At 39.1% G+C, this 15,086-nt stretch overlaps 1 protein-coding gene across 2 annotated transcripts in view; it reads left to right on the forward strand.

The window, feature by feature from the left end:
* Positions 1–15,086, forward strand: part of ano1a (anoctamin 1, calcium activated chloride channel a) — a 162,019-nt gene that overhangs the window by 59,504 nt on the left and 87,429 nt on the right. For both annotated transcript variants that reach the window (XM_041791662.1, XM_041792415.1), the window contains exon 3: positions 2,205–2,546. In XM_041791662.1, coding sequence (XP_041647596.1) covers positions 2,205–2,546 — 342 coding nt within the window. The remainder of the gene's footprint in view (positions 1–2,204; positions 2,547–15,086) is intronic.

The following is a 15,086-nucleotide window of genomic DNA, read 5'->3' on the forward strand; positions in this document are numbered from 1 at the left end:
AAAGGTGGGGCATGTTTCAGATGTATTTTATGTTGTAGGATAAAACTTTAAACTCTCTTGAGCTTTTGTTCACCACAGACCTTTTTTCAGGCGTTTAACCAAAAACTCATTCAAATATCCCAGAGACTTTCAGACAAGGGAACTGGAAGTGCTAAAATGCTAACTTACTTCCATGTTTTAGGACTCATTCCTGCACCACTCTATTGACTACAGTTATAAACTATGCGTGCCCAGTAAATTTCTGGCTTTCTGCCATAAATTGCGCCTGCTTTTGTTGTTTAGCTCATTGAGAGATGCTAGGAAGACAGCAAAATGCAATAAGAAAACTCAGTGGAGTGTTTAAGAATAAGGCATTTAGAGAGGAGGACATTGGAGGAGAAACTTAGAATTAAAGAGCTGAGACCTTACCAGCCAGATATCAGGATGAAGCAACAAAGCTGTGACAGAAGGGAGAAAGTTTACTGATGGCATATTATAATAATAAAAAGTTAGTAAATAAATCAATCAATAAATAATAGTTCTGTGTGTTTTAACATTTTTGCTGCATTCAGGTCTGGTACATATATTTTTTACTCAACCAGTCACTATTGAAGCAGTGACTACTGGCACCCTATGTTCTTTGTAAATGTTTCTATTTAAAATAAAAATGATATTGTCATGTATCGAGTTGATTTGTGATAATGTGTGATAAGTTCAAGATTTAAGTTGACTGTGATAAGTGTTAGCTGTTACAGCCATCTTATTTTAATATTTGTTCACCAACCAAATAAATGCAGATGGAAAAAGTCATATTAATATAACGTAACTCACGCTGTTGTAACATCTGTTGATGTACCGTACATAAATAACATATCAGATTAGGATTTTGTTCTAGCCCTCCCCTTAAGAAAAATGCACCAGCCCCCTCTGCTGTGTGCTCCATTTAGGATCATTTCCACATGGGTGATGTTTTGTGTGACTTGGTGTGGAGCTTTGATTCAAGCAGGCAGAGATGCACATATTTCATGTGTTGTATCTAACTGTATGTTTTTGTGTTGAAAGTTTAGAGACTGTGAAAATAAATCTGCCTGTGGGGCACTAGAGACTTCCTAGACTTAAACACATGAGCAGAGCTTTAACTGTAAACATTTCATGAGGCCGGGATGTGCTGGTGTCAGAAAGATCATTTGGCAGTTATTACATAACGTTAATGTCATTCAGTTATTGACAGTAAATGTGTAAGAGCCAGTTAGAGGAAGCGGATGATGTGTTTACATCTCCTCTCACAGTACATGGAATCGTTGTCACTGTTTTATCCATCACTTTGAGTCCTTCAGTGTCGTGGGAATAGTTGGACAGAACAAGGTTATAATAATTTGGGGTTTTTCATTTGTTTTTATTTTTATTTCATTTTTACCATTTATTTTACATTTCCTTTTAGTTTGAACTAGTTTTTTCCGCTGGGCTTCTGGTTTAGTTTAGTTTTTATTTGGCAAAAATGCTTGGTTTTAGTTTTCTTTTTATTGTTTTAGTTTTTTTCAGATATCTGTCAGAGGTGAGACCCAAAAGAGCTCATCACTTTTCATTTAATTTATTCAATTTTGATGTTTGTATAAAACTTTACATCCAAAATTACCCTTCTCCAATCAAACCAGAGGACTTTACTCTCTCCAGGCTTGGGCATACATGCCAGTCAGTCCGCTGCTGTCAAAGACTAAAACTAAGGAGATTTTATTTTTTTATTTTATTTTATTTCAGTGAGTTTTCTAAGCACAGGATTTAGTTTTAGTTAGTTTTCATTTTATTTTGAAAGCTTAGTTTTTATTTCGTTTCAGTTAACTAAAATGTTTTTACATTTTCGTTTTAGTTATTTAGTTAGTTTTAGTTAACTTTAATAATTTTGGTACAGACATTTAAGATCAAGACAAAAAATATAACCCAAAACACTGAAGCTATTTTCTGATGTATGTCACCCACAATTCACTGTTTTATTCCTCAAATATTTACTAAAACATAAAAAACTCCCAGGATTCCCTTTAAGTGACTGTTGATGTAGAGATGGCTAAAAGTGATTATTGCACCACAAAAATCTGAAGAAACCTGATCCCTTGATCCACCTCTGCAGGATTGCTGAATTTTCAGTGTTCTGACAAAATAAATCAGAAATGTCTCCTTGCACCTAAACTGCTCTAACATATTTTGTTTCCTTGTCTTTTACTTTCTAGCCACTGAAAAATCTTTATGCAGACGATGGCTCGCCCCTGCATCCACGACTTGGCCCCTACTTCTCTGATGGCAGACGGCGGGTGGATTATGTGCTGGCATACCACATCCAGAAGCCGAGCAGCATCCGACGACGGTCGTTTGGAGACAACAACTTTGTCAGACGACTTCGACGCAGCCTGAGCATGAGGAGTAGCAGAGCCCCGCTCCAGCCGAAGGAGGACCCCGAGATCGCTGCCCAAGAGCACCGGACTGATTATCATGAGGATGACAAGCGCTTCAGGAGGGAGGAGTTTGAGGAAAACCTCCTGGAGATGGGGCTGGAGCTGGAGAAGGATGAGGAGGTAACATGAGGGCCGGGTTTATGGTGGGAAACCAATGAGCTGAATTTAATCCAGTACTTTGACAGATGCAGTGTTTTCCTTTTGTATGCTCTGTCCTAACAAGGACATTTACTTTGATGAAATTGGCAAAAAATCAATTATAATTATTTTTTAAGTGTTGGATTTAGTCAGCATGTGCCTCACTCTTTAAAGGTTTAGTCTAGTTTTAGTTGAGAAGGACTCAAAACCATTTAGTTTAAGTCAGTAAAAGTCAGTTAAAGAAATATTTGCTTTGAACTGATTTTATTAGCCATCTTTTCAACCCAGGACAAACTTGGATAAATGACACCAACTGACTGGTCATTGGAGTTCAGTAAAAATCTCCGGATCTATTTAATCATTGTTTCTCCTGCTGGTACCTTTACAGGTAGACTGAAGACTTTAAAAGGAACCCTGCATGGTCAGACAAGTTCGTTTTGTTGGATAGATATTTTTTTCTCTCAAATGTTTATTGAACTAAAAAACTCACTAGATGTCTTCATTTTGAATAAACTTGAGCTCATTAACTCACCAAGAGGCTGCCATGTTCTGGTCCACGCTGGTACTGTGACGTCATAGTACTGCAGAGCTCCCTATGAGCACTCCTCACCGTTCCTTTGCAGTAAAGGTTTTTCTGCTTGCAGCTGTTGCTGCCATAACAGCTTTCATAGCAGACATCAGTTTGTTGGTTTTGTCTCCCTGCTGTCAAAGCTCCGTCATTCCTCCTAAGGTTTACCTTGATAAAACTCCCTACAAGTGACTGGATTCAGTATGTAGTGGAAGTGTGCCGGGAGCTTTTCAAAATAAAAGCATTATGTACTGTACATAGGAAGGGAGTTTCTCCAAAGAGGACAAAGGGGACTTTTACTTTGAAAGGTACAAACCGGAAGTGCTTTCATACTGCATTTACCTTTACCTGAACTGTGTGGAAAACAGAAACCTTCATAAATAGTAGAAGTTTGGGGAATAACTTTATTAAACATACACATTTTAGCTCGTGGCCTTCATCTGGTTCATCAAGAAACAGATTTCAAACATATTCTACCGACGTGGATGTAAGTGTTTGCCACGAGAAGGTAAATATGGCTCTGTATTTATCATTTTCCTGTCTAGATGGACAGATAACTGCTCATGGTGCAAATAATAAATAGAAAAGACCTCAAATTTTATAATTCTCCATGTGTGGGAAGTGCAGCGTCTCTGAGGATGCAGCCCTAACACTGGCTACCAGTCCGAAACAGCGGTTACTGCAGAGAAACGGCGAGGAGCTGCAGAACTGTGATGTCACACCGCCAGCGTGGACAAAAACATGGCAGCCTCCTAGTGAGTTTATAAACTTAAATTACTCAAAATGCAGATATCTAGTGAGTTTTTCCAGTTTAATATACATTTGAGAGATACAAATATCTATCCAACAAGATGAACTTGTCTGATCATGCAGGGTTCATTTTAACATGAACTGAATCACGGAGAAAGGAGCATGTTCTGGAATGAAAGGCAATTAGTGAACAGTTTAAAGGTTAATGTGTGATCACACAAGGTCCAGATGACTTTGACCTGACTTATTTTACATCACTGTGGCTGCTGTGATGTGGCTTAACCAAAGTTTGTTGAAAGGGACAACAAAGCATGCTGTTAATGTGATCAAAAACAATTAGAATGACATACATTTGAATTAAATATAAAATCCTTTCAGATAATTGTTTCTGCTTAATCTATTACAATGACTTCACAGGACTGACTTGTTCCAGCCCTTGCCCTGTAAATTCTGAGTGTAATCCAGACATCATGCATATTTACCAGGGTAAAGTAAAAGAGTCGTGTCTAAGAAGAGAAACTGGGGGCAGCAGCACCAGCTTGGTGTAAATAAAGTCAGTCTTATCATCTCAGGCTACTCCTGAGCACATGGCTCACATTTACACCGAAATCGAGTGTAAGAGAGCGGGCGTAGTACTCAAGCTTTTCCAGACCCTTTAAATCAACACCGTAAATGTAGCTCAGGCTCCTCCATGTCTCTGGTCTTTGCTGAGATGTTTCTACACCTTGATTGGAGTCCACCTGTGCTAAATTAACCTGATTGGACAGGATTCTAAAGGTTCACTCCTCTCTATAGAAGGCCTCACAGCTGATATCAGAGCAGAAACAAAGCCATGAGGTCAAAGGTCAAAGAGCTCAGAGACAGGATTGATGACAGGCACAGATCTGGGGAAGACTGCAAAAACATTTCTGCTGCTCTGAAGGTTCCCAAGAGAACAGCAGCCTCCAAAATTCTCACATGAAGACGTTTGGCACAACCAGGACTCTTTTAAGAGCTGGTAACCCAGCTAAACTGAGCTATCAGGGGAGAAGGGCCTTAGTAAAAAAGATAAACAAGAACCTGATGGTCACTCTGACTGAGCTCCAGAGATCCTGTGTGGAGACGGGACAGAGTCCCAGAAAAACAACAATCACTGCAGCAATCTCTGCTCATGGCAGAGTGAATCGATGGAAACAGCAGGCTAAAGGCTGAGACAAAGAGAGGAGCAGTGACACTTAAATCCAAAATAGAAAAGAATCTCTGTGTCAAGATGAACATGTTCTTTAGAGCATAACCGCTGTGACAAAATCAGTAGATAACATTTTCTGCTGTGTTTGTGTCCTTCTTTCTGCCTGGATTGTCCACACCTGCTGCTCCTCTCTCTGGTTCCGGTCCTGGTCCTGGTCCTGGGCAGAGTGCTTCTGTTTGTTGCTGCTAGAAAAAACACTGAAAGACACTAGGCCCTTAATTCTAGGGAAATTATCCTCATAAGGACAGAGATTTCTTTCATTTATTGTCCTTTTGCATAGCCTACTTATTGGTGATGGTGAGTGATTAGGTTTGACTTTATTAGGAAAAGACTTCTGGGACAACTGTTGTGTAAATGTGAGGCTACCTTGGCTAATGTAAGCATGTATGTGAAGAAACCTAACTAACAGCATGCTCAAGCATTAAGTGGTTTATTCAGTGGGCTTGGCTGACTCTGTGATAGTTACTCCTGAACTGGCCCAACATGTCCTCCAAGGGAGGGGCAGAGTAAAGATTCATAGGAAGCCTCACCCAAAAAACCCCGTCAGCACTCTGAGGCTGCTGTTAGAGTTTCACGCTGCTCCTTCCTGGGTTAGACAGCACGTGTTATACCAGGAGTCACCATCTGCTGGTATCTCTGAGACATTCCAGGCAGATCTTTAATTCCAGAGTGGTATCAGGTCTACTAGTAACTCTGAATTTCTCCTTTTAGACTTCAGTTTGAGCAGGATAGACTGTTAGAAGGGTGTTTTATTCTCACATCATTCTTATACTGCTGTTTCACAAAGACAGTTTCACCTTTTCATTATTTATGTTTTTTATGAAGCATGCTTTGTAATGCACATGCAACTTTTTACCATTTTCAGAAAGTTTTTAATGCATTCAGTAGTTTCAGATGTTCTTGAGAAAACATTTTATGGGGATTGAACTCATCTGTTTTGTCTGCAAGAAGGATATAAGTTATGCATAAATAGAGGCTGATATGACTACAAGCCAACGTTTAGTAGCTGTTATTCAGGAAGAGGTCTTATGCTGCATTCCATTTATCTCAGATGTCACAACTGGGAATGATGTCACACGTGTTGAATGTGTTCTATTTGCCACAAGCTTATAATTGGGGATATTGGGGACTATTTAAACCTATGAGTCGGCGTTACGTGTTCAGGGCGCATTTTTGATGATCAACTTAGAATTTCTGAGTTACGAGGACAACTGGGACATTAGGCCCGCCTCATATCTGCCTCTTTGTCTGTCATTGGTTGATCTAAAGTTAGTTTGACACTGAGTTTTCCATAAAGAGACTGCCATAGATTGACCAATGGCTGACAGCTCTTAGACTTTGTCAGATTCTCTCTACAGTCTTTGGCAGGGATGAAGGAGTCGGAGGCTTCCTGGCTCTCCTCACAAACCACACTGTGAAAAAAGATACACCATAACTACTCAATAAAATTGAGGCAACAGATTGCACGCAATATGTTTATTTAGATCTCAGTATATTTTTTGTGTTGACTGAACTTAATGTTTTTAAGTGATCTCAGATGAATAATACAGGTAAGTTTAACTTAATAATTTTGTGTAGAAGGTGCTAAATTTTTTTAAGAAAAGCCAGCTAAACCTAGGTTAACCAGACTCAAATGAATGGAGTTGAATTAACTCAATTTTAGCAGTAGCACAAAAGAAATTTGCCTCGGTTCCACATATGTTTTTTAAGTTGACTCAACTTATTAATTTTAAGTAATTCCAAATTAATTTACCTGTAGTTTTAGCTCAACAAATTAGAGGTATATTTATCATCATAGGTATCTGCTTACCTTATGATGTCAAATAGTACTCACTTTCAAAAGCTTTTTATATTATCATTTCATCTAAAGATCAACCTGCACAAGCATTTGCAGTAGTGACTGTTGGTAATCCACTGAGTCAATAGCTTAGGTTTCATCAAAGTCAATTTGCCATTCAACAGGTATTGACATTTACAACAATAACATTGCCCCCTATAGGCGGGACCTCTTTAATTGAGACAGCAACTTCACTCATGGTGCATTCTATTTAATTATTTTATCTAACCGTTATTTAACCAGAAGAAAACCTCACTGAGATTAAAAATCTCTTTTTTGAGAGTGTCCTGGCCACAAAAGCAGCAGCAAACTGCATGCATAGAGGTTTAGTGCCCAAAGGCATTCTGGGAAAACTGCAGATTTGTCATAACTCAAACAATTTGAGTAATAATCAAGTGTTGACTACATCTTGATATCTATGGCTATAACCTCGTAAAAACAGCAATATGTGTTTAAAAAATACTTAGAATGTAAACTCATTTAACTTCCTGACACAAGCTTCACCACCAAAAACAGTAAATCCCAAACAGGTGGGTAATTGCAGGGCTGAAAATGTCCTTGGAAAAGTGTAAATCCTAACCAGGAAAGGACAAAATGGCGGTTTCTCCCTGCACATGCTCAGATAGGGCAGTATGTGGTCCTCATTTGAACACAATTTTTTTATGTTCCTGGTACACATTAAAATCAACTAGCCTGAACACGTTTTTAAGATTACTTTTACATAATTAAAATCACTTTAGTTTAACACAATTTTTTTTATGTTATTTTAACACATTTCAAACCAACTTATTTGAACAAAGTTTTATTATGTTACTTTCACACAATTAGAATCAATTCATTTAAAATGGAGACAGCACATTTTAAAATTAGTCAAAAAATATAAGAAGGATTGAATTACACATTTAAATCAGTGAAACAAACTTAATAATTATACGTTACAAATACTAAGGGTCAAAATTTGTTTTTTCAGTGCATCCAGTCTTCACATAACTGGTGTGAGAGTTGGGTTTGTAGTCTTGGTTTGAACTGAAGCATGTTTTCTGAAGTTTATTGGGCCCTACCAGGTTGGTTACTTGTTACTGACCATGTTTTTGCATTTCATTAAAAACATTGTCAGGGTGCAGCTGGGATGGTGGTGCAGCTTGGAGGGAGAGCATGTATCATACTGGGGCCCAAAAACTGCTGAATCGATCTCTGCAGGCGATGGTCTGTTGGACTCATCTGACATGACTCCCAGCATGCTTTGGGGGCCTGTGAAGCTGTGTGAAGTGGAGAAACGACAGTCAGCCCCACCAAGCGTAGAGCTGTGCTTGAGAAGAGCGTGCTGTTCTGTGCAAGTTGAGAGTAAGCCCCTGCATAAGGTGATGAATTTTAACCACCCTGGGTGTTGTTCACATGAAGAAGGTCAAACCGGAGCACTGACAGGTGGATTGTGCAGAAACAGCAGTAATCTGGATGTCTTATCAGGATGGGTTGTCATTTTTCTTTGGAATTTCTTCAGGCATTTAGAGCTGTACTGAAGCCCTGGACTCATGGTGCGAGGTGAAACAAATCCATCTGGCACGCCAGGTTTGTTTGGCGGTAGTAATGATAATAATAATAAGATGCAATGATAAAAGTAATAACAGTGGTGTAAAGATAATCCAGTATGGACCGGTCAACCGATCATAACATCAGCTGTCCGAGTGCATCGGTGCACAGAGCCCTGGATCGGTGAAAATGAGGCATGAACTGGTCTCTGGACCGGTCTTAAAATTAGAGATTGGTTGATTGAGGCTCTGCTGCTTGTTCTCATAGCCCGTTCTGCCATGCTCTGGCTTAGCGTCTGTAGTCTCGTGTGACCCGTGGTGACCTTTTACCTTTAAATGAGAGTTCCGTTCACCATAGGTGCTCGCTAGGTAGCTGGATTCTCCAGTCATCGCTGGAACGTCTTTCTGTTACATTTCTACACCTCAGAAATCAAGTCATATGGACCTACTATGAAGGAGGACTAACTTTTACAATGTCTACCTATCTGTACGCTTTGGAGAAAAGTGATGAAGAACTACAGCAGCTCATAAATCTCAACTGTTGAGATGGTGGAGCTAAAGTTTAGTTAAGATGCTAATGTTAAACGCAACACAGACCCAGACATAAACACTTTTCTGAGTTAAAACTCTTCAGTTATCCCTGTAACAACAGCCCCTTTATTCACGGGGTTTACAACTGTAATGTGTTGTGGGAGTGATTGATCTGCAGATATAATCAATACATCTGAGCCCACTGATATGATATTAAACAGAGAGGACTTCACTGAGCTGGAGATCAGCTGTTCTCCACTGAATTAATTCAAGAAAACAATCAAGAATGGTCAGATACACAGAGAACGGAAATAATCATGTTTTAGAGACATGTAGACTGAATACTCACATTAAGAGGAATCATGAAATGAAAAAAATGTATAGAAAGCTGTTTTAATTTGACTGTTTTCAATATTATTTTAACCCCTTGTTCTCTGTCTATCCAAATCTCCTTGTGACTTTAAATCCATTTTAATTTGTGCTTCTTGGGAAAATTTGATGTTAAGTTTTTACTGTTATTGGGATTAATAATGCTTTGGAAGTTAAAAGAAGGACCAACATGACCAGTAAACTCATTTTAATATTTATCTCTCAAATGACCGTAAAAGTGAGACACCTGTGCAGATGTGATGAAAACTCTCTTAAACATAATTTCATGTTCGCACAGGAGGCCTGGGACTTATCAAATAAACTTAGGTTATTATGAAATCATCTTGTTTACCCCTTTTTTTTTTTAATTTTTGTTAAAGCAAAAAGTTATTTTGATTCCATAATTGATTCAGTTTGTACCCAATCGAATTGGATCAGACTGAATCATTCTGTATTTTAATGAAAAGTCAGTAAATAAAAATAAAGATAAAAATGATTTTAGAAATAATAATAAGAATAATAATAATAAGATAATAATAATGTAATATTAATTTTATAGTGATTGTACATCACCATAATATTAATAAAATGAGAGCTGATACTTGGTCCATATCTCCATTTTCTTGTTTTCATGATCATCACTGAAATTACATTTTGCATTGAGAGCTTTTAATGACTGACCTGTTCGGAACAAACCTCTCTGCCAGCTTTAAATTATTTAAATATTTATGATTTTAGACTAAATCGCTATTAGAGAATCTTTGGCTCTTGAACTCTAAAGACAGATAAGGGGATCAGAGGGTGTCTGCTCTGATTATTCCCACTGTGGGGTCCTGACACTGGTGGTGGTGGAAAATGATGCTGTCTAAGGCTGTGGGAGGAAGAAGCTGATGAAAATACAAGACTGCAGGTTGACAGGAAGATGGCTGATGATGTTGTCTTAAAGCTGATGGGATGGTGAGGCTGAGGAAATTGCAGAGACTTGGAGGTGATGGAGAGGTGGAGAATTGCATGCCTCAGTGGCAGGAACAGACATGAGGAAGAAAGAGCTTCACTGAAAAAGACAGAAACAATCAGAAAGACTAACAATGAAGGATTGGAGCAGTCGTATTGGACAGACGTGACCAGATGATGAGAGTAGTAATGTCCATTTCTCTTTCAGCTCTGATACCTGAGCTGTAGGTTTCTGCTGAGGGGATGCTGATCTAACACCGCTATTAAATTACACGCTCATATTGAGTGTGTCACACAGGATAACTTCAGTTAAACTATGATGGTCCCTGTCTTTTCCTAAATGGGTCTGTGCTTCAATTTAAAATGTTATTGTGATGAAAAAAACAATAAAATGTGATCACCACAGTCATTTGGACTGAGTCGAGTTTGTTACACTTAAATTCAGTCAATCATTCTTTGTTTGTACAGCACCAATTTATAAACAAAGTTATCTCAAGACACGTTCCGATGAGGGCAGGTCTAGACTAGAGCTGTGAAAAAATATCAATACGGCAATATATCGCGATACTTTGACATCCAATACAATATCGATACTTCAACTCTTAATATCGATTTTTGGTAAAAAATAAAAATTCATATTTTAGCTGAGTTGTTAGTAAAATACGACTTGCTCACATGGTTGTGTGAGCACAAACAGCGAGTTAAAGAAAGAAAATGCCGTTTGCAAGCTCTGTCTTGCTGCCGTGATATATCGCGAGAAGACCACCAACGTATTGTGTGATTTACATATACATCATCTCTATATTTTTCTCAGTTAACTGTGTAGAATATCGCAATATATCACAATATCGTGATATCCCGATATATCGTAATACTAGCGCATCGTGACCCAAGTATCGTGATGCATATCGTATCATGAGGTTCTTGCCAATACTCACCCCTAGTCTAGACCGTACTCTGGCCTGCAGAGCTGTTACAGTGACAGAATCTCTCTTTAACAGGCAGGAATGCCTGTTGATATGTTTTTCTCCAGCTGCTTCTCGGTTGTTGGCAGCATCCATCATTTATCACAGTTAGCTGCCTATTAGACCAGTTTTAGATGTTTAGTAGGCTGAGGAGGATCTAGGCCATTGTTAGTCTGGATAAATGTGCTGCTCTGTGGTGCTGATCAAGGGCCAGTGTGAATAACTTTTTTAGCTGGACCAAACCAAAATATCTACACAGACTAGTTAAAATGTAGTTTTTTGTGTTGTTTAAGTCATTTATTTATTGTGTTTCCAAACACAAGAAAATATTTCTGTTTGTACTGGGAGTCTATTATCAGATATAATACAGTTTGTCATCTTGCAGTCAAAATGACCTTTAACAGTCTTTTCAGTAGGTCTGAAATTCTGGCCTTTCTAGTGTTAAAAATTCATGGATAATCAAAGTTTAGGCATGAAAACTCCTTACTCAAACAAATGAACCACAGTGTTAACAAAGGGACCATGAATGAAATAACAGAACATGCAAGAGGCTTTTGAATATTTCAGTGGAGGTAAAATCCATTTCACACCAAAGTTGGAAGCATGCATCATGTGGGCACCAAGAGTGTTTATACCAAATTTTGTGCCAGTTTATGTGGGTAGATGTTGAAATATTTGACAGGAAATGAAATATTATCTAAAAAGAAACTCTGGTGGCACCAGTAGAAAAGTCTGTCTACGTAGCTAAGCTCCCATCATTTCCATCCTCTTCTCATATCATGTTCTAACTCTTTTTCACTTGTTCTCTTAGAGCTCCAGCAGAAACTGTAACTTTTAGTGTTGATGATATAAAAGTAGATTCAGTCATACTTTTGCCAGAGAGTATCTGTTGACAGTCAGGCTCTTGTTTGTCTAGTTAATCCTCATCTTTGAACCGACTCCAGAGGATTACTCTGAAATCACTATGTTTATTATTCTTACATCATTTCCTCTTAACATAGATGTTTGCTTGACTTCTCTGGAAGTTCTATCTGCTACGTGAGTAAATCCATAAAGAAAACATTTGTTTTCATTAAAGTACACCCCCAGCTTTTTGTCATTTCTTAGTAACTGGTCTTTAGAAATATCAGATGGAAATGGTCCGACCCTTTACCCAGTGAATCATTCATTGGAAATTACATGGACAAACCTTTGGCATAGCACAGCTGGATGGTTAAACGTTCCTGTGAAAGGCTTTTAGCAAATCACTGTGTCCTACAGTATGCAAAACGGAACATTTCATAAAATGCCACTCTAAAAGACTTTGACTGTGGGGGCTAGCTGTCACTGCTCAGAGGCTTGAGTGGGCATGCATAATAACTAGTCATGGTATGTCATCAGTGGCTATTTGCATTTGGAATAAAATATATTGTTCATGTTAAAAAATATCAGTCAATTTTAATCAGATGACATGATTGTGCCAAAGACATTCGTTGCAGTCGTACATGTTTGTGTTTGGAGTCCAGGCTCTGACCTCAGCTCATCACAGATTTCTTTTACATGCAGAATTTGAGGAATGATGAGATTGCATTCTGAATCCCCTTCAGGGCCTACAGGTGGATGCTGGATGGAAAGTTAGAGTGCTGAATCAGGGCAGAGGGAGGGTCCAGCAGTCTTACAGCTTCCATAGAGGGAGCATGTTTGTCAGGATTATGACACATGTTAAGTGTGAAATCAGCCCCCATCATCAAAAAGATGCCTCTGTGTAAGTGCAAAAATACTGTAATGCGCCACATGCTTAATGTTATTTTAAGTGCTTAGGGTGCTTTTGCACCGGGATTGTTTAAAGAAGTTGCTCTTTAACAACAAAAACACACCAAAACATGCTAGTCCGGATTGTTTGGGAGAGATGGTCTAAAGTTGCAGTGAAAACACAAATAACTAATGACACAGCAGGACAAACGGTTACTGAGCCACATGTAGTTTTGTTCATAGGATGCAGTAAAAATGACAGCGCTTGTTTATTTTGGCCATAAAAGTAATTTTTTTTGATTGATTGTTGTTATCGTATGTCTTTATTTTATTTGTTGTTTAAGTGTTGTCAAAAGATTACAAGTTTTAATTTTTGTCTTAGCTGACGTCCCGTGTTTGGATACAGACCTGTTTTTATAGATACATTATATTGCCAAAAGTATTCACTCACCCATGCAAATAATTGAAATCAGGTGTTCCAATCACTTCCATGGCCACAGGTGTATAAAATCAAGCACCTAGGCATGCAGACTGTTTATACAAACATTTGTGAAAGAATGGCTCGCTCTCAGGAGCTCAGTGAATTCCAGCATGGTACTGTGATAGGATGCCACCTGTGCAAAAAGTCCAGTGGTGGAATTTCCTGGCTCCTAAATATTTCACAGTCAACTGTCAGTGGTATTATAACAAAATGGAAGTGATTGGGAATGACAGCAACTCAGCCAGGAAGTGGTAGGCCACATAAAATGACGGAGCAGGGTCAGCAGACGCTGAGGCGCGTAGTGAGCAGAGGTTGCCAACTTTCTGCAGAGTCAATGGCTACAGACCTCCAAACTTCATGTGGCCTTCAGATTAGCTGAAGAACAGTGGTAGAGAGTTTCATGGAATGGGTTTCCATGGCCGAGCAGCTGCATCCAAGCCATACATCACCAAGTGCAATGCAAAGCGTGGGATGCAGTGGCATAAAGCATTCCAACACTGGACTCTAGAGCAGTGGAGACATGTTTTCTGGAGTGACCAATTGCGCTTCGCCATCTGGCAATCTGATGGACCAGTCTGGGTTTGGCGATTGCCAGAACGGTACTTGTCTGACTGCATTGTGCCAAGTGTAAAGTTTGGTGCAAGGGGGGATTATGGTGTGGGCTTGTTTTTCAGGAGCTGGACTTGGCCTCTTAGTTCCAGTGAAAGGAACTCTCAATGCTTCAGCATACCGAGAGATTTTGGACAATTCCATGCTCCCAACTTTGTGGGAACAGTTTGGGGATGGCCCCTTCCTGTTCCAACATGACTGTGCACCAGTGCACAAAGCAAGGTCCATAAAGACATGGATGAGAGAGTTTGGTGTGGATGAGCTTGACTGGCCTGCAACAGAGTCCTGACCTCAACCCGATAAAACACCTTTGGGATGAATTAGAGCGGAGACTGAGAGCCAGGCCTTCTCGTCCAACATCAGTGTGTGACCTCACAAATGTGCTTCTGGAAGAATGGTGAAAAATTCCCATAAACACACTCCTAAACCTTGTGGAAAGCCTTCCCAGAAGAGTTGAAGCTGTTATAGCTGCAGAGGGTGGACTGACGTCATATTAAACCCTATGGATTAAGAATGGGATGTCACTTAAGTTCATATGTGAATAAAGTAAGAGGTCGGTAAAAAGGTAAATGTGTGATAATACAAGGTACAGTTAACTTTCTTAGTTTTTAAAGGTAAAGCCTTTTTCAAAGTTTTAAGAGAACCTTAGTTTGAGAAATGCTTGGGTTGAAAATGTGTTTTGCAATAATCGAGTAGCCCGTACTTACAGCACACAGCTACCAGGCAATTCTGTTCACGTGGTGATAAAGTCATAGGAACGATAATAACCATTTATAATGGACCTTTAGCTGCTTGTCTCTGATGATGTAGTTACAGGTGATGTTGAAAACACCAAGAGTATTCACATACACTTTTGTTTGTCATGTCCTTACTGGGAGGTTGTGGGATAAATCCTCAATCACGGCACAATCCTGCCTCCGTCCTTTGAAATTTAAACACAAAACTGGGTTTCTGTGACTTAATAAGCCGT

Source organism: Cheilinus undulatus, linkage group 1, assembly GCF_018320785.1.
Source record: "Cheilinus undulatus linkage group 1, ASM1832078v1, whole genome shotgun sequence".
Taxonomy (NCBI): domain Eukaryota; kingdom Metazoa; phylum Chordata; class Actinopteri; order Labriformes; family Labridae; genus Cheilinus; species Cheilinus undulatus.